Source organism: Elephas maximus, chromosome 9 (assembly GCF_024166365.1).
Source record: "Elephas maximus indicus isolate mEleMax1 chromosome 9, mEleMax1 primary haplotype, whole genome shotgun sequence".
Taxonomy (NCBI): Eukaryota; Metazoa; Chordata; class Mammalia; order Proboscidea; family Elephantidae; genus Elephas; species Elephas maximus.
In genome coordinates, this window is record NC_064827.1 from 47,325,452 (window position 1) to 47,344,136 (window position 18,685).

The 18,685-nt window shown below is 47.7% G+C and overlaps 2 protein-coding genes across 2 annotated transcripts in view; one reads left to right on the top strand and one right to left on the bottom strand.

Moving 5' to 3' along the window:
• Positions 1-18,685, bottom strand: part of XPA (XPA, DNA damage recognition and repair factor) — a 556,316-nt gene that overhangs the window by 272,447 nt on the left and 265,184 nt on the right. The window lies entirely within an intron of this gene.
• Positions 1-18,685, top strand: part of CCDC180 (coiled-coil domain containing 180) — a 61,020-nt gene that overhangs the window by 28,234 nt on the left and 14,101 nt on the right. The window contains exons 23-34 of the mRNA XM_049894951.1: positions 1,748-1,928; positions 3,278-3,424; positions 5,048-5,192; positions 5,378-5,494; positions 8,571-8,666; positions 10,685-10,804; positions 12,311-12,483; positions 12,729-12,784; positions 12,901-12,979; positions 14,233-14,310; positions 15,915-15,981; positions 16,452-16,593. Coding sequence (XP_049750908.1) covers positions 1,748-1,928; positions 3,278-3,424; positions 5,048-5,192; positions 5,378-5,494; positions 8,571-8,666; positions 10,685-10,804; positions 12,311-12,483; positions 12,729-12,784; positions 12,901-12,979; positions 14,233-14,310; positions 15,915-15,981; positions 16,452-16,593 — 1,401 coding nt within the window. The remainder of the gene's footprint in view (positions 1-1,747; positions 1,929-3,277; positions 3,425-5,047; positions 5,193-5,377; positions 5,495-8,570; positions 8,667-10,684; positions 10,805-12,310; positions 12,484-12,728; positions 12,785-12,900; positions 12,980-14,232; positions 14,311-15,914; positions 15,982-16,451; positions 16,594-18,685) is intronic.

Consider the following 18,685-nt stretch of genomic DNA (forward strand, 5'->3'; position numbering starts at 1 on the left):
CAACACCACCGTGGCATTTAGCACATCGTTACCAAGCTGTGAAAGATGCGTGTGAGGCGTCATGACCCCCAGGCTCCCAGAAAAAGGTGGCTGAAAACATTTGAAAAGAAATAAGAAGCAACTATATGCTGAAGGTCCCTGGGTGGCTCGACTGCTAACTTAAGGATTGGTGGTTCCAACCCACCTGTTGGAGCCACGGAAGAAAGCCCTGGCTATCTGCTTCTGTAAAACTACAGCCAAGAAAACCCTATGGAGCTCATTTCTACTCTGTAACACATGGGTTTGCCATGGGTGGGAACCACCCAGGTGACTGCAGTGAGTTTGTTTGTTTTCATATGCTGAAATGGAGGGTATCTCCCTGGTTTAGCTCTGTGGAACCCAGATCTGCTCACAAATCCATCAGATACACACCTATGTGGCGGTTGCTCTAGAGGAGAGCCTGTAGCTCAGGGATTAGAGCCCTCAGGCTCAACCTCTCCAGCTGTGTGACTCTGGGCAAATTACCTAACCTCTCTGACCTCCCCTCTCACCTACCAAAGAGGGGTGCTGGGGATAATTTAACCCTCCTTAAGATGGCACAGTGAGAAATCTGTGAATACCGGGTACAAGGTACAGCCTCCACAAATGGTAGCTGTTATTTTCACTTTATAGTTCGTGATACTTAAAGAAAAAAAACGTCGTTTCTTTCTGAGGCAGTGGGCTTCGTTAACGTGTGGAACCTTCAGTGCCTGGTGTTGATTTTCACTCTCATCATACGTCATGCTCCATCATAGACCTTTAGAGCTAACAGAGACCCTCTTGTCCCCCCCATCTGACCTCCCTACTGCCTGGAGCCATGGAAGTGCTGTGGAATCCAACAACCTGGCTTCAAATCCCAACACCACTAACCACTCCCCCCACCTCCCCTTGCAACTAGCTCTTGGGCAAGTTGCTTGGCTTCTGGAACCTCATTGTCGTCATCTGGACAATGTGCACATTAAAATGCTGAGATATGAAAAGGACCCCTCGTGCACTGAGTAGATGGTCCCTAATGATGGGGAGCTCCTTCCCTGGCTTCGCCTTTGCTGGTGCCCTGGCCCAGGGTAAACGAGGAAACTGAAGCTAGAGAAACAAAGTCACAGAGTCACATCACTCTTTTTTTTTTTTTTGATGATTTTGTTTTTGTTGTTGATTTATGACTTAGGAGACCTTTTGTGTTACAGAGTAGAACTGCTCCATAGGGTTTTCCTGGCTGTAATCTTTGTGGAAGCAGATCACCAGGCCTGTTTCTTCTTCAGTGCCACTGGGTGGGTTCGAACCTCCAACCTTTTGGTTGCTAGCCAAGTGCAAACCATTTGTGCCACCCAGGGATCTTTACACCAGTCATTTTTGGCAGAGCATGGGCCACCCCTTACCTGTATCACCCCTCCTTCCCATCTGCTCCCCTCTAGCTCCCCCTGTACTCTCCATCTCCCTGGCTTTGCTCTCCTTTGTTCTGCTGCAGGCAGGGTTTCTGCACCAGCCGGGAGCTCCAAACTCACAGCAGATGCCCCTTCCAGCTAGAGACCCTGGGGTAGTGCTGTGATCGGCCTCTCTGGGATCTGCCCCCATTCCCAGGCCAAGCCCTGGCAAGAGTGGCAGGGGCAACATAAGGGAGCTTAACCTGAATAGACACTGTTCTGCAGCTGCTGGTCATTGTCCCAGGAAATGAGTGTCCTGAGGGGACTCTGGACTCAGAGAGGGCCCCAGCTCCCCTGTCCTCTTTCAGCTGAGCTCTTGCTTCACCAAGAGCGGTTGAACAGTCATTGTGCCGGGGTAGTCGAGGCGCTGAAGAAGGAGAGGCTGATGTTCTGCCAGTTCCAAGAGGAGCAAAACACGCGGAGCAAAAACTTCCGCCGCAAGATTTATGACATGGAGCACATCTTCTTGAATGCTTCGAGGAGCCACAAGTAAGGGGCCCTGGGAGTCTCAGTCAGCACTGTGGCTCCAGGAGCCTAACCAGTCTGCCACTTTCCAACGGGCAGTCCCTCCCTGATGGTTAAAAACAGCAGACTAGCTGTGGTGAGTCGATTCCGACTCCTGGGGACCCCATGTGTGACAGAACAGAACCTCCACAGGATTTTCAGTGGCTGATTTCAGGGAAGTAGATCACCTGGCCTTTCTTCTGAGATGCAACTGGGTAGACTTGAACTGCCAGGCTTTTGGTTAGCAGCTGAGAACATTAACCATTTGTACCTAGAAAATCCATTGGGGGCAAGTCGATTCCAACTCATAGCAACCCTATAGGACAGAGTAGAACTGTCCCATAGGGTTTCCAAGGAGCACCTGGTGGATTCGAACTGCTGACCCTTTGGTTAGCAGCTTTAGCCGTTAATGGACCCCCTCTAATGGATAAAGGAGCGGCTTTCCAGGCACCCTAGGAGCCTTCTCTTTTGAGTTAACCTCATCAAAAGACTAAAAGGGTAAAACTCCTGTGTGAGAAATCTGTGTTTCCCTAGGGTTCTGTCTGCAATAACCTTTCTAGAAGGATCTCTGGGGAGACAAAAGGGAATTCTATACAACCTCTGCCTTTCAGAGACTGGGGGTAGCTGGGTAGGGGAGCTGCCCAGGAGGAGAAAAGGATACAAATAACCATAGTGCAAGGGTGCAAATGGCATACTCTGAAAGGGAATGGGAAAGACCATTTCTATCAGGAAATCTGGAAGAGCTTCCTGCAGGAGGTGGCATTTGAGATGAACTCAAAGGTCACTGGGTGTGGGGATGGAGATAAGTGGGGAGGGAGCAGAATTCTCCCATTAGAGAAGCAGCACTGGTCCGGCTCTAGGTGGGGGTGTGCTCAGGGGAAAGCAAGGGACTCCAGGGGGGGTCACTTAGGGATTTGGTAGGTAACAAGTGAGGAGCCATCCCAGGTGCCTCCACAGCAGTCAGCTACACACGGAGCATCTGGTCAGGGGGGACTTGGTTGTAGACTGGGAGCTGGCAGGACGCTCTTCCACGAGAGCACTGGGTACACAGGCACCATAGTGCAGGGGTTGAAGAGAGAGCATGTATTGAAGGAGGACAGAGATTCAGGAGGACCTGGGGACTTGAGGGTGGCAGGGGCCAGAATGGGGAGAGGGGTGCCCTCTGATCCAGCACACTGAAGTTACAGAATGTGTCCAGCACACACTGGTCCTTTGAACTTCTGCCAGGCAGTGGTTCTGGTGGCCCAACGCTTGAGCTGAGCATGTGGAGCTCATGTGGCCTGGGAGAGGCTCCCAGACCCAGGTTACCACCCTGTCCCTCCTGTGTCCTGCAGGTTGGTCATTCTCAGCAGCACACTGCACAGGGAGCTGCTTAGCTACGTAGACGTCATCCAGGTGTCCCTGCGCAGCTTCCGGCAGTACTTGGAGGAAAGTCTGGGAAAGCTCCGCTATACCAACATCGAGTTTGTCAGGCACTGCAGGTGGGAACCAGCATCATCCCGGGGCCTCTGTGAGCCACCAGGGTTCTGGATGGGGACATGGTCTTGTATCTTCCTTATTTTTTGCCCTGTAATCTTTTTTTTTTTTTAATCTTAGCTCACTCCTAAATTAAAAAAAAATCCTGGATTTAGTCTTTGACATTTGTGATAGGCTAGATTTGTTTTTTAAAATCTTATATTTTTTAAATCAGAAAGCTTATGTTCAATGTAGCATAATCAATCAAAATTATATAAAAAAAGCAAAATGCGCTCTCCAAGTATACACGTTCTGTGCGCCCATATGTACGAATACGTAAAGAAAAGCACATTAGTTTTGTACAGAAATGGAATCCTAGTACACATGTGACCACCACCGCTGGCACCTTTTATGTTGGTATCTGCAAATCTTGCATTTGTTCAGATTTTTCTAGTTATAAAACTAGTATGTGGTTTTTGTAGAAAATTTGGAAAATAATGAAAACAAGAACTGTAATTTGACGTATGTTAGGCATCTCTGTCTTCCATACTGCAGCACGATGCTCTCATATTTTAGCCTCATTCTGGCTATCTTTCTCAGATTGTCCTTCCTATTCATAGATTAGCTCTTTAACTGTGTTTAATCTCTTGATGAGTTCATTCATTGAGTTTTCAATTTTAATTATTACAGATTTCATTTCTGGTTATGTTGATTGTTTTTCAAAACTGCTCACTTCCTGCTCATATTTTCGGGCTTCACTTTTACTTCTTTGAACATGTTCATCTTAGTTATTGTATAGTCTATGTTTGATAATTCCAATATCTAAGGTATTTGTGGTCTGTTTCTGCTCTCTATTGCACTGATTCACGCTCATGATATTTTGTTTCCTTGTGATTTTTTTTCCCCCTTGAGCTTCATGTTTTCCTTGGAATTTTATTTGTGGCGTTCTTTGAGGCTTGGGCTGACGTTGCGTTCCCCCACAGAGAATTCTTATTTGCTTGTGCCAGGCAGGTGGCAGCACTAACTACCCACAATCATCTAAAATTCTTGGTTTTTCAGATCACCCAAGGGAATATGAATTCAGTTTGCAGTGTGTACGAAGGACAGTTTGTGGTTATGAATTCTCAGGGGAGAAATTTCTGTCCCTCCTTTTCTTCAGATCTAGAAAGTCCAGTGTCCTGGTATCTGGTGGGGCTCATGTCTAATTCACCTTATACTGAAAGTGTAGTCCTCTGGGCTTCAGCCTCATGCTGTCTCTCTCCCTGTGCTGCCATCAAGGCTGACACTCAAAATCTCCAAGGCAAAAGCCAGCTTGGCAATCACTCACATTCCAATGGACCTCTTGCTCATGGGGGGACTCTGTAGAATTCTTACCTTTATGCAGCCCAGAGCAAAGTGGCTTTATTTTAAATTTTACCCAGCATTGTATTTGTTTTAGTAAGGTCTGACAGGGTATCTGATCTGACAAATTGGCAGCAATGGAAACTCTACATCATTTATGTATCCCTGCTCCTGTAGGTTGAGCTGCCTGCACTGATTTGCCCATGATTTTGTACTTTTAGTCTAAAGCCTTGGACACCACAGCATTTGGGATAGGCGGGAAGTTACAGTCTGATCAGTGACTTGTATGTCTTCCAAATAATTTTCAGATTGTTTTCGGAGGGAGGCAACTTCTCTGCTGAAGAAATCGACTCACTGTGTAGTAGGCTGGAGAAAGAAGCCTCCCGGATAGAGTTTGTTGAAAGTTTAATAATGATCAACATGGAGAAGATGGAGAGCGAGTACCTGGACCAGGTGGGTGAGCCCTGCCCCAAGCCCTCAGCCAGGACACTGGGCTACAACATGGTCACCTTTTTCAGTGCCAGATGGGAGGGTCAAGCCGCCTTTTCAACCATTAATTAAGCCTTTCGTTTCTACTTCCAGAGTCCAAAAAAATCTAAATTAAGCGCCCCTCTTTTACTTTTGTTCTTTCTCTACAGGCCAATGATGTCATTAATAAGTTTGAAAGTAAATTCCATAATCTGTCTGTGGACCTCATTTTCATAGAGAAAATCCAGCGATTGCTGACAAATCTGCAAGTGAATATCAAGTGCGAGGTAGGATGGATTCATTCTTCAACCATGAATATTTATTCGACACCACCTGTATAGCAAGCACTGCCCCAGGTGCTGGGAATATAGGCATGCTCTCTGCCCCAAGGCACTTGCACACCAGCTGGGAAAGACAGAAATTAAACCACAACAGCCACTAACATTCATTGAGTTACTGTGCACCATGCATCATGCTAAGGAGCGTATTTTGACTAGCTATTTTAGTCCTCACAGAAACTGTATGAGGCAAGTACTGTGATTTATCCCCGTTTTAGAAATAAACTGAGGCAAGAGTCATTAACTGATTAGGGCAGGAAAACAGAGCTCTTAAATAGTGGAGCTAGAATTTGAACCCAGGTCTAACTGAGGCCAAAGATCATGGCCTTTACCGTGGACACGCCATCTGTGCCACAAAAGGGGAAGAGTGGGTCGTGGGGCCAGAGGACAGGATCAAACCTGGGCCAGGAAAACCTGAAAAAGTCAAGCCTGTTGCTGTTGAGTTGATGCCAACTCATAGTGACCCTATAGGACAGAGTCGAACTACCCCTACAGGGTTTCCAAGGAGTGGCAGGTGGATTCAAACTGCCGACCTTTTGGTTAGCATTTGAGCTCTTAACCACTGCACCACCAGGGCTCCTGGGCCAGGAAAGTGGTGCTTAAACCTTTTGAGGGAGGCTTGAGGAAGAAGTGGCAGCTAGCCAGGCAGGGGGGAGAGGAGCAGAATGTCCTGGAGAAATCATGAAGGAAATTCAGAGGGGCTGGAGCCAAGAAGCGAGAAGGTGAAGAGCCATGAGGCTGGAGGGGGCCAGGCTGCCCAGCAGAGCCTTGTGCGCAGTCTTCAGTGCTGACAATGACATGGGAGCAGTAGGGCCATTTGCTCAGGGCTGCATTTGGGGAGAGCAGTCAGGCTGCTGGCTGTAGAATGGATGGGAGGTGGGTGGGAGTGGAGGCAACAAGGTGAGGAGGCTGAGATGGAGAGAATAGTGATCTGGACAAGGGTGCTGGCAGAGAAAGCTCCAGTTCCAGAGCTGGGTGATGGTGAGACAAACAGGACTTGGGGTGCATTGGAGAGGGGGGAGCAGAAAGAGGCCAAGGTGAATCCCAGGCCTGGCTCTTCTAGGGAACAGTGTTGAGGACCTTCTGGGTGCTGGAACAAGCAGAGATGAAGTAATCGGTCCTGTCCTCCAAGCGCTTGCAGTGTCAAATGAAAGGGTTTGCTGAGATCTCAGGTTTTGGGGTCAAATAGGTGTAGATTCTAGTCTAGGTGTGCACTGTGGCCTCAAGGCAAGCCTCTTCATTCCCTGAGGGGCCTCCGTTTCCTCATCTGTGAAGTGGAAATCATCTGGTAAGATTATGGCACAAATAAGTGAGCTAATATATGTCAAGCTCTTGGTACAGTCCCTGGTGCATAGTGAATCCTCAGTAAATGGAGACTTTTATGGAGGTGTGAGCAGAGTGTCTCACAGTGGAACCCTTAAGTCACCCCAAGATGGGGGAAAGGAGGGCCAGCTTCATGGAGCTGGGCCAAGGGTCCCAGCACATGACCCCTACCCCTTGTCTAAGGAGCGTGTTCCTAACTGTCCTCCAGCTGAAGCTGTCACAGATTCCTTTTTCTGAGCCTCCCTGGGCTGGCATTTGGGGAATGTGTAGTATACAGTGGTTTCATCTTTTAACTCATAAAACCATGCTAAACAAAATACATTTTCATTATGGAAAATATTGAACACATACAAAAGGTAGAAAATAATCCATATTTCTATCAGCTGGTAGTAACTCCTGCTAATTTATATATATATATATATATATAAATTGGGGAAAAAAACCCAGAAAATTGGCCTCTTGCTATGCATACAATTTTCTAAGCTGTATAATCTTGAAAAAATTCTTCTAAAACACCATCTTTTTAATTGTGATGAGTATAGGTATAACAAAGCATTTGCCATTTCAGTACTTTTTTTACCTGTGTAATTCAATGACATTAATTACCTTCACCACATCGTGCAACCATCACCTTTAACACCATTTTGATGGCTTCCCTCTCCCAGATGTGTTGCAGTTTTACTTAACCATGGTTTTTTGGAGGAACCGTTAGGTGGATTTCCCTTTTGCATTATGGCGTGTATACTTGCACAGGAATTTGATTATGTCCTTAGGCTAACCTGCAACAATTAGAATTGCTGGGTCAGAGTAGGAACCTTTTAAGGCTCTTTTTGCACACAACCAAGCCACTTTCTAGGTGACTTCTATAGACTTGTCTGTTCCCAGCAGTACCTGGGCGCACCCTTCTCAAAACTGTGGGTTGCCAATTTTATTTTTAAACTTCAACTATTTGATAGTGTGGCCCTGGAAGCTAAAAACAAAGATGGAGCTACTTATGCCCAGTCCAGAAGAGCATAGCTGCTACCTGGTTTCACAAGGCAAAAGTTTAAGATAATAAGTAACCTAACTTTTAGAAATAGTAATTAGCTTGTTTCTGTAGATTTATGTAGATAATCAACAGTTCCTGCTCTTTAACTCCTGCATTCCTGCATTTAACTCCTGCCTGGTTATCTGCCTCACTCAGCAGGCACAGACCCTGCCCCAGAAAAACTGCAACATTTGTCTTTTTAAGCAAACTGATGTTTCAGAGAAGAAAGGACTTTGAAGGACATTTTCCTGAACCTCTGAAAAATAGGCTAAAACCACCCAGACATCTCAGATTCTTTGTTCCTCTTTGACTGTATTAACCCTGATGCTGCCACACTTCTTTGGAACACACTGTTGAGGCTGTGTGTTCCCTGCTCTGGGCATCTCGGGGAATTGTTGATTGAAAAATAAACCTCTAGTAATATTTTTAACTTTGTTTCCATTCCCAGAAATTCTTTTACAATAGTAACAAAAAAAAAAAAAAAAGCTTTTTTTTTTTCTCCTTTTTGGCACTGATCTAGTTTCTAGTAGGTTGTATGGGGTATGGATTATTTTTCTTTTCCCCTGATTTCATTTTTCAGTGCTTAATCCATTTCCCAGATAACATGTTTGCTGAACATTTTCCTGATCAAAACAAGTATACTAGAAACAAAGTCTGGAACCTCTGGTTTTCTAGGTGGCAAAATCTAATTTGCAAGCAGATGAATTAAATTCTTCTCTGGAGCAACTTCAAAGCAAGATAGAGACCTGTCGAAACTCAAGAGATAAAACTGTAAGTGCTCAGTAGATACCAAACAGTGAATAGCAAGGATGCCTCATGCTAGAACCATAAACTTGAGATTCAACTTACATCTGTGTTCAAGATGTATTCAGGATTTCTTCGGCACCAGGGAGCCCTGGGAGCCTTGCTTGGAATTAAGGAAGAGAAGAGAAACAGCTGCCCCCCAGCCCACAGCCACCAGAAGGCATGTGGAGTCCAGTGAGTGTGAGGGTTTGAGTGTGGCTTCCTATGACCTCACCGTCCCCCCTCCCCATGTGACCGGACATCCCTGGCTTTAATCGGAATCTAGCCCTGCATAAATTCTGTCCTGAACGGCTGCTGGAGCCCTGGTGGCGCAGTGGTTAAGTGTTCAGCTGCTAACCAAAAGGTCAGCAGTTGGAATCCACCAGCCACTCCTTGGAAACCCTATGGGGCAGTTATACTCTACCCTATAGGGTTGTTATGAGTCGGAATCGACTCCACGGCAACAGGTTTTTGGAACATCCACTTTCTGTCTGATTTTTCATTTGATCCTTTAGATCTTAGCACATAAACTGGTTACTTCTGTTTTCTACGCATAAACTGTGAAAAGTCCAAATTGGAACAAAGTTTGGGAGAAGTGAGGTACTTTGTAAGTAAGTGCCTAACCAGCACCCTGGGTCTCTGGATGTTTGTGTGCTTGTCTTTCTGCCACTCCTGCTCGTCACTGACCTACTCCACCGGCCCTGATCACCCTGAGCAGCTCAGCTGGGCACTCCAAGAGCCGGGGCCCCAACCCCACATGCTTCTTCCTCACCGCTCTCTCCTCTTCCATTTCAGTGACTCTGAGTTGTGGTTTTATTGTTATTGTGACTGAAAGCACATTTGTTTTTCTCTTTATTGCTTTTTCCTGCAAAGTAATGCATGCTTCTTTAAAAAAAAGTTCAAATGACCCACAAAGTATAGAGTGGACAACGAGCAGTCCTGATGTTATTATTCTCGTGTCTGCAGAAAGCAATGTCGAATGAACCACATCCCATATCTCGTGTGTGCGTGTCTACAGCTTCACCGGTTGTTTGCCCTACAGTGGAGATGTGCAGGGAAGACGGGTGTCTATTCTTTGCCCATAACTTTCCTGGGCTCCATTAGGAACTGCCACCTACTGGGCAGCAGATGACAAATGATTAATCTGATGTGATCTTTTAAACAGCTCTTTAGAGAAAGCTCTGCCTCACCAAATCGAAATGTTTCCTGTCTCAGATTTCCTCACCACCTACCTCCCTGCCCTGCCCTCTCCAGATAGTACCAGGGTGTATGTGGAGCACAAGGGAGCCCGGTGGGGAGGGCGTGAGCTCGTGTGTGCTGGCCTGCCTGTGCTGATGGGGGGACCGGTTTGACAGTTCCACAGAGTAGTGATTAAAACTAAGAGGTTAGGAGATGCTAGTGATGTGTTGGATACTTGGTGAAGGTGAAGATACTTGGGGTACCCCCCTGTGTATCTGTGGGGCATGGTCTGTGAAGTCACTGCTCCAAGGAGGGGTAGGGAGCGTATTAGACCTTGTAAAGGAAATGGCCACATCGCCTTCCAGAAAGACTGTGGTGGTGTCATTCCTACACACCCTTACCAGCCTTGGGCCAAATGTTTCCTTCTAAAGGAATAAACATACACTGTGTTAGAGCTGGAAGAGACCCTAGGCAACATCATGTGAATCCAATTCGTAGGTGGAGAGGCTGAGTCCAGCAAGTTTAAATCATTTGCCCAGAAACGAACTTGTAGAGCCAGGAATAGAATGCCCGATGCCCACATCAGTGTTGGATCTGTTTCCCCCGTGCAGCGTCTGAGAGAGCCAGCCCGGCGCCCCGATTCCCCAGGCCCCAGCAAGTGAGAGGCCTCCATGGAGCCAAGAGGCATCCTCTCCAGTTCAGCCCCTGTCCTGCAGTGCTGGGGGAACCAGCTAGGGCTTGAAGCCCAGACTCACCCAGGTTCATGGGGCTTCCCTCGCCCTCCCTCAGGCTGCTTCCTTGTGGCTTCTCCTCTGTGTTCTCTCTAGACAGTGACCACAGATGATGTCCTCAGCTTTGTCCGAAGCTGGATCACAAAAGTGAGCAAGAGGATTCAATACCTCAACTGCAGCCCGGACCTGGTGACCGTGACTCAGGTGGTCTTTACTGTAAGGAACGGGAAGGGGCAAGGGAGAAGGGGGACTTGAGCTGCTGAGTCTGGGTTCTAAGGAGATCTGCAGGGCTCAGCAGAGCTGAGGGGGAAGAGAGGATTTCTGGGCCCCCGTTGGATATCAGACCTACTGGGAGGTCTTGGAACGGTCACAGCCTGGAGTCAGACTTGGATTTAAATCCCAGATAGGCCACTTACCTGCATGGGGCTCTGAGGAAGCCCCTTACCTCCTGCCACTACCGCCTTATGTCCATCAGGACCCTCAGGTCACCTCACCTGCTTGAGTCTCAGGCTGGCCCCACTGTCTCTTCCTTCCCACCAGCACCCATGAGCAGCCACTGACTTTCCCTCACCACCTCATCCAAGCCCCCCATCCCTGCCCCACTGGGCTTCCTGTGTCCTCTCACCATCACCACCACCCCATGGCCCATTCTCCAAACTGGAGTCAGGCCAAAAATTAGAAAAGGCCAGTCTGACTGTGTCACTCCTCTACCCTCAGGGTCAAGTTTAAGCCCTTTTACCTGACACAGGCTGTCCCCATTTAACAGGCTGTGTCCCTCAAGACTGTGAACTCCAAGAGGGCAGAGCCCACATTGCCCTCACTCCACACCCACATCTCACCCAGGCTTTGCACGCAGGAGGTGCTCAGTTGATTCCTGGGGAGGGTCACAGAGCCAGTGACATGCATAAGAGAATGCCCCTCAAGTTCTGCGCTAGCCACCTCCAATCCTTGTCTCTCACAGTCACGTTTTGAAGCAGCCCTGCTATGGGGATGCACTTTCCACCATGCAGCCAACACTAAGGGTCCACTGCACGTCCATTACTGAGCCTAGCCTGGGTCCTTCCCTCGAGGGGCTTACAGCTTATCACTGAGACCAGACACAGAATAAAATAGGGAACGGTTTAACTAAACACTAATTGTCGGCCACCAATTCGACCCTTTCTCTGAGATGCAACTCATGGGGAAGTTGGCCACTCATTCGTCCAAGCATTCATTCATTCATTCAGTCATCTATTTGGTCAAAAACACTGCTTGGGCACATCTGTGGGGTTGGCCTCACAGACCTGTGACCTTCAGTCTCACTTTAATCTCACAGAAGATGCTGGAACTTTTCCTTCATAGCACCGATCCCAATTTTGACCAAATATTTATTTGGATTAGTGTATGTTAAGTACCTTCCCCTGGCTAGAGTCTAAGCTCCATGAGGACAAGGGTCATGTGTGACTTCTTCCCCACTGTGTCCTCAGGAGCCAGGACAGAGTCTTGCAGAGAGCAAACACTCAGGAAACATTTTTGGAGCTGCTCATGCATGCATTCATATTTGAATGGATGAATGAACAACCCTCTAAGGGAGAGATGATCATCGCCATTTCATAGAAAAGAAAAGGAGGCTCAGAGAGGGTGGGTAGTGGTGATGGGTCTAGGAAGTGGACCCAGGCCTGCCAGTCTCCCCAGCACCTGGATCGGTCCTCACATACTGTACGTCTCCTCTCTGGCCTGCAGGACCACATCATGACTGAACCAGAGGTGGAGAGTGACATCTTGGTGTCATCAGAAGTCCTTGAAGAAGATGCCAAGGTGGACGTGGTCACCCCGGAGTCCTTCGCCCAGCCGAGCCGCATGGGGAAGTCCATGATTGAGGACCCAGTCGTGGAGGTGGTCAAAAGGATCCTGCAGTGAGTGGTCCTGGGCACATAGTGGGGCCCTGCATTGTGGCCTACAGCCCTGAGCCTTCAAGGGGTGGCTTTGGAGGCCCATGCCTGAGTTTCTGTGTGAGCCCCACCCTGACAGCCTTTGTCCTCAGGCAAGCGGCTTGACCTCCTGAAGCCTCAGTTTCCCCATGAGGACACGATGGTGTCCAGTGCCTGTGTTGTCCTCACAGTCATTTCGGAAAAGCTCACATCCTTTCGTTCGCTTTCAGACTTCCTGACACAAAATCCTCAGGCCATTTGTGTGAAAAAGATCGGTCCCAGACAGGTAAAAGCGAATAGGGCTGTTGGTCTCTGGGCAGCCGGCGGTGGGGAAGTACAGTGCCACGTGATCCATCCTCACCTCCTGTCTTCTGCTCTTGTCCTGGGCACTCATCCCCAAAGGCTTCAAGCGACCTGGGCGCCGGGGGGAGAACTCCCTGAAGAAGGCCTTGTCCGTTGCCAGTGCCATCTCCGTAGGGAGGTAGGGACACTGGGGTAGGACAGGCCCCTTCTCCCAGCCAAAGCTGTCCTGGAATCTTCCCTCTCAGACCCTCACCCTGTCCCCAGTAAACGGAGGCCAGAGAGGACCTCGTTGCTTTACCAGACTTTGTTCTCAGCATGCAGCACTGGGGCTCTGGCTCCGAGACTCTGACACGACATTAGTTAGGCTTGAGCTTATTCCTGCTGTGTGAGGTCTTTCACACAGACCTTCCATCTTGAGAACATGCCTGGGGGCTTAGTGATTTTCGGTGGTGACACCTGGTGATCCAAATCCCTGTCAAACACACACATCCTCATGGTTAGAAAGAGGGACAGCTGAGCCACAGAACAGGTGGTTTTCCTTGGGTGTCATGAAGGAACTGTAGAAGTCCTGTGCCTTGGTGTTCTGGTGGTGTGCTGTGTTCTCTAAGCTGTCCCACACACTGTCAGGCCTCCAGCTGGCTGACCCACGCACGAGGATTTTATAGAAGGTGGGTGACAGAAGACACATGGCTGAACAAACTATCTTGGTCTTCTATACACCATGGTTAGCATGGTTTAATATGCAGTTTTGCGAAAGTGGCAGTGAGAGAAACCACTGCTCGGTTAGAAAATGTTTGGGTGTCCAATAAAATGGAGGCCTTCTCCCATGCAACACAGGAAACATTGTTGTTGGTGTTAGTTGCTAGCTAACCAGTTGTTAGTGACCCCACGTGTGCAGAGTAGAACGCTCCACGTAGGGTTTTCCAGGCTGTGTGACCTTTCAGAAGCAGATCGCCAGGACTGTCTTCCGGGATGCCTCTGGGTGGTTTCGAACTGCCAACCTTTCAGCTAGTAGTCAAGCGCTTGTGCCACTTAGGGACTTCTCATTTGGGACAAACTTATACTCAAAAAAGTATCTGTTGCTTATCTGAAATTCAAACTAGGCATTCCATTTTTATTTGCTAAACTTGGCAACCCTACATGTTGCTCAACCTGCTTCTCTTTGCACATTTCTGGGCCTGTGCACTTCTGCCCTTCTGCCGTCTCTCAGTGGCGTAAGTTTGGTTTTATCAGTTTATGGCTTCTTTACCAACAATATCTTCAGAGGCACTGAGGAGTGTGGAGGTATCTGGAAGTGGTTGGTCCCAGAAGGGAGTTAGGTTGCCCCATGGGTGAGCCCATCCCTCCGGTGACCCAGCGCGGGCCTTGAGGCCCCATCTGCTTGTTGCCTATCCTCAGTCCCCAGGGCACTGATCTGCCTTTGTCGCACAGCTTCAGCCGGTACTCCAAGCACAACCGAATGGACAAGAAGTACCAGATACTTGGGGAGAAGTCGCCTCCTCCAGCCCAGTAAGTGTCCAGGCGCTTTTCCTTTTGCTCCATTTAACCTGTTGTTTCAGTCAAGGGGTGCCTAAACCAGGCCTGGCTAAGGGGAAAAATAAGGAGGGATGGAGCACAAAAGCAGAAGGAGAGGGGGAGGGGAAGGGGAGACAGTTAAGGGTCAAAGTCAGTTTGTCTCAGGCCATTTCACCTAAATTTGTTGAGTGACAGACACATTCATCAAATTTCACATTTTCTAAGGTAAGCGTTTCATAGGTCCTAGGAGGGTGGCACACCCCTTTGATGTTTGTTTTCGTAAATTTTTCAATCTCCCCACCACTCCACATACACACTTCTCCTTTCCTTTATTTAAAGTTCAGTGGTTAAAACAAAATCTGGTTCACTTAGTATGGCTTCATTTCAAGCAAACAAGTAAAATTTCAAGTTCAGAAAATGAGAACTATTAGGAAGCTATCAAGACCTACAAAGGGACCCCCCCTTCCTAATTAAAGGAACCCACAGTCACAGCACCCCTTGCCTGTCAGCCCTTTTACCCCTTGGGGTTTACCTGTGGGATTTTGTGAACCATGCACAGTAGGGTGCCTTTTACACACAGGTGGCAATACACATATAAAATGTTAACTGTGATTGTCTCTAGATAATTAGCTTGTCTGGTATTAGTTTTTCCTCCTTGACTTTCAGTACATTTCTAATTCTCTCAAATTACAGTGAGTAAATTTTAAAATGAAAAGATCAAATAACTGGTAGATGTAGACTGTAGAAATGTGGCCGACAGGGATGCGTGTGCACAGCAGTCACTGCGTCCCTTATCGTCAGAGGTGGTGAAAAAGCCCATGTCCTGGAGCCACGTGCAGGTCTAAGGCGTCCGTTCCACTTTTCATTCTTACTTTGGAAGTGGTTGACCTGACGGACCAGAATATCCACTGGGCCTGTGCAGATGTGCTAAATGAGGCTCCGGTGCGCATGCAGTCGGCCTAAGAGACAGGGTTTCCAGAAGGCGGATGTTTGGTTCTCCGAGAAGTCCTGTTCATTTGATTAATATTTATATGAAACATTCTGTCTTCTTTCAATAAACACTGAGGCCCTGACAGGTGCAGGGGATGCCCTGGGGTGTCCTTCTGGACTTTACAGTCAGCTGGGAGAGTTGGGTGGCAGTTAGCTAGACACACAATCGGTCCCAAATCTGCTGTGGGGTCGCTGTAGGGCAGAGGTGTACTCTGAGAGCATCAGAACTGAGGGCAGGAAATGACACTGCCAGGATGTGAGAAAGAGTGGCAGAGACTAAGAGGAAAGTGAGCAGTGTTCTCTAGAGAGGGACTAGCTTATGCAACAGCCCCGGGGTGAGAGTAATGACTGGGAGTGATGAGGCTGAAGTGCTGATGATCAGACAGGCCAAAGGGAAGCTGAAACAGAGCAGAGAAGCTTTTAAGGGCTCAAACCCAGCTTGTTACATAAGGTTAGAGACATTAAACTTGAGAAATAGAAACGCTGGGTAGGAACACCTTGGGCAACTCTGATTCTGACTAGGCAGCTGAGTGTTTGCAAGGGACCCCTTTGGTTCTGTGTGTGTTGGTGTGTCCAGGCCCCTCAGGTCTCCCTCACATGTGTTGCAGGCATTTTAAAGGGATCATCCTGACCCTCCTCTGGGAGAGCAACGAGCTGCTGTTGACTGTCATCGAGGTGAGGGCCGGCCGCCCACCCCTCTGCCTGCTGCTGGCCACACTTCCCCAGCTGCCTCTGCCTCCTGCACTCTGCTGAGAGAGGCTGAGCAGGAAAAATGAGAAAAGTGGATCCCACCCCCGACCACCACAGCTACCCAGCTTCTGTCATTCTGTGTGTGGTGTTTTTCCTCCCAGAAACTTCATTCACTCATCGGTTTATTCAGTCACCACACATTTCCTGTACACCAACTGCATGTTACATACTGGGTGTGCCAAGAGGAAGAAGCCCAGCTTCCGGCCCCAGGAGCTTTGTGCCCAGCAGGGGAGCAGACAGGCACAGTGGGGCACAGGGAGACAGGCAGGTGGGCTGTGGGAGCCAGCTCCTGGGAACATGAGCAAAGGCAAGGAGGTATGGAGACCAGAGCAGAGTGGGGCATGCCAGGAGTACGGGCCAGGCTCCCACAGTGAACATCCAACCTTCTCCTGCAGGAGTTTTACCGCAAGGAGAGGCGCCCAGTCACCAGGCCTGACTGCATGTATGAAACCTTCGACCAGTGTGCAGAGAGCATCGGAAAGAAGATCCTGGAGTACCAGAGCCAGACAGATGAGTACCACAACTCCTGCCTCATCGGTGGGTGCCACGGGAGGGTGGTGTGGCATGAAGCCAGGGTCCAGATTGAGCTAGACCAGGGCCTGATGCCTGCATAAGACCCTCCTCCTCATCAGGAGGGCACAGAGGGAAGCCAGAGAGCCCTCCCTATGAAGAGAAGAAATCTTGGATACGGTAAAATCCTTGACCAAGCATGATGTCCTTCTCCAGGGATTGGTCCCTCCTGATAACAAAGTACGTGAGACGAAGTCTCAACCATCCTTGCTTCTAAGGAGCATTCTGGCTATACTTTTTCCAAATCAGATTTGTTCATTCTTTTGGCAGTCCATGGTATAGTCAATATTCTTCACCAACGCCGTAATTCAAAGGCATGCATATGAGGAGATTGCAAATAACCATGGCTTGGGTCAGGCACACTTAATCCTTGTCTTAGTTATCTAGTGCTGCTATAACAGAAATACCTCAAGTGGATTGCTTTAACAAAGAGAAATTTGTTTTCTTATAGTCTGTTGTTGTTAGGTGCCGTTGAGTCGGTTCCAACTCATCTCGACCCTATGTACAACAGAACAAAACACTGCCCAGTCCTGCGCCATCCTCACAATTATTATGCTTAAGTCCATTGTTACAGCCACTGTGTCAGTCCCTCTCGTTGAGGGTCTTCTTCTTTTTCACTGACCCTCTACTTGACCAGGCGTGATGTCCTTGTCCAGGGACTGATCCTTCCTGATAACATGTCCAAAGTATGTGAGACATAGTCTTACCATCCTTGCATCTAAGGAGCATTCTGGTCATGTTCATTGTTTTAGCAGTCTATGGTATATTCAATGTTCTTTACCAACACCACAACTCAAAGGCATCAGTTCTTCTCTCGTCTTCCTTATTCATCGTCCACCTTTCGCATGCATATGAGGCGACTGAAAACACCATGGCTTGGGTCAGGCGCACCTTAGTCTTCAAGGTGACATCTTTGCTTTTCAACACTTTAATGAGGTCTTTTGCAGCAGATTTGCTCAATGCAATGCTTCTTTTGATTTCTTGACTGCTGCTTCCATGGGCATTGATTGTAGATCCAAGTAAAATGAAATCCTTGACAATTTCCGTCTTTTTCCATTTATCATGATGTTGCTTACTGGTCCAGTTGTGAGGATTTTTGTTTTATGTTGATGTGTAATCCATACTGAAGGCTGTGGCCTTTGATCTTCATTAGTAAGTGCTTCAAGTCATTTTCACCTTCAGCAAGCAAGGTTGTGTCATCCACATATCACAGGTTGTTAATGAGTCTTCCTCCAATTCTGATGCCCATTCTTCTTCATATAGTCCACCTTCTCGGATTATTTGCTCTGCATACAGAATGAAGAGGTATGATGAAATGATACAACCCTGACACACACCTTTCCTGACTTTAAACCATGCAGTACCCCCTTGTTCTGTTAGAATGACTGCCTCTTGATCTATGTACAGGTTCCACATGATCACAATTAAGTGTTCTGGAATTTCCATTCTTCACAATATTATCCATAATTTGTTATGATCCACACAGTCAAATGCCTTTGCATAGTCAATAAAATGCAGGTAAACATCTTTCTGGTATTCTCTGCTTTCAGCCAGGATCCATCTGACATCAGCAATGATACCCCTGGTTCCACATCCTCTTCTGAATCCAGCTTGAATTTCTGGCAGTTCCCTGTCAATATACTGCGGCAGCCACTTTTGAATGATTTTCAGCAAATTTTACTTGAATGTGATATTAATGATATTATTCAATAATTTCCACATTCGGTTGGATCACCTTTCTTGGGAACAGGCATAAGTATGGATCTCTTCTCGTCAGTTGGTAGCTGTCTTCCAAATTTCTTGCCATGGATGAGTGAGCACTTCCAGTGCTGCATCTGTTTGTTGAAACATCTCAATTGGTATTTCATCAATTCCTGGAGCCGTGTTTTTCGTTGGTACCTTCAGTGCAGCTTGGACTTCTTCCTTTAGTACTACTGGTTCCTGATCATATGCTACCTCCTGAAATGGTTGAATGTCAATCAATCCTTTTTGGTTTGGTGACTATGTATTCCCATCTTCCTTCTTTTTTTTTTTTTTTAATTTTTATTGTGCTTTAAGT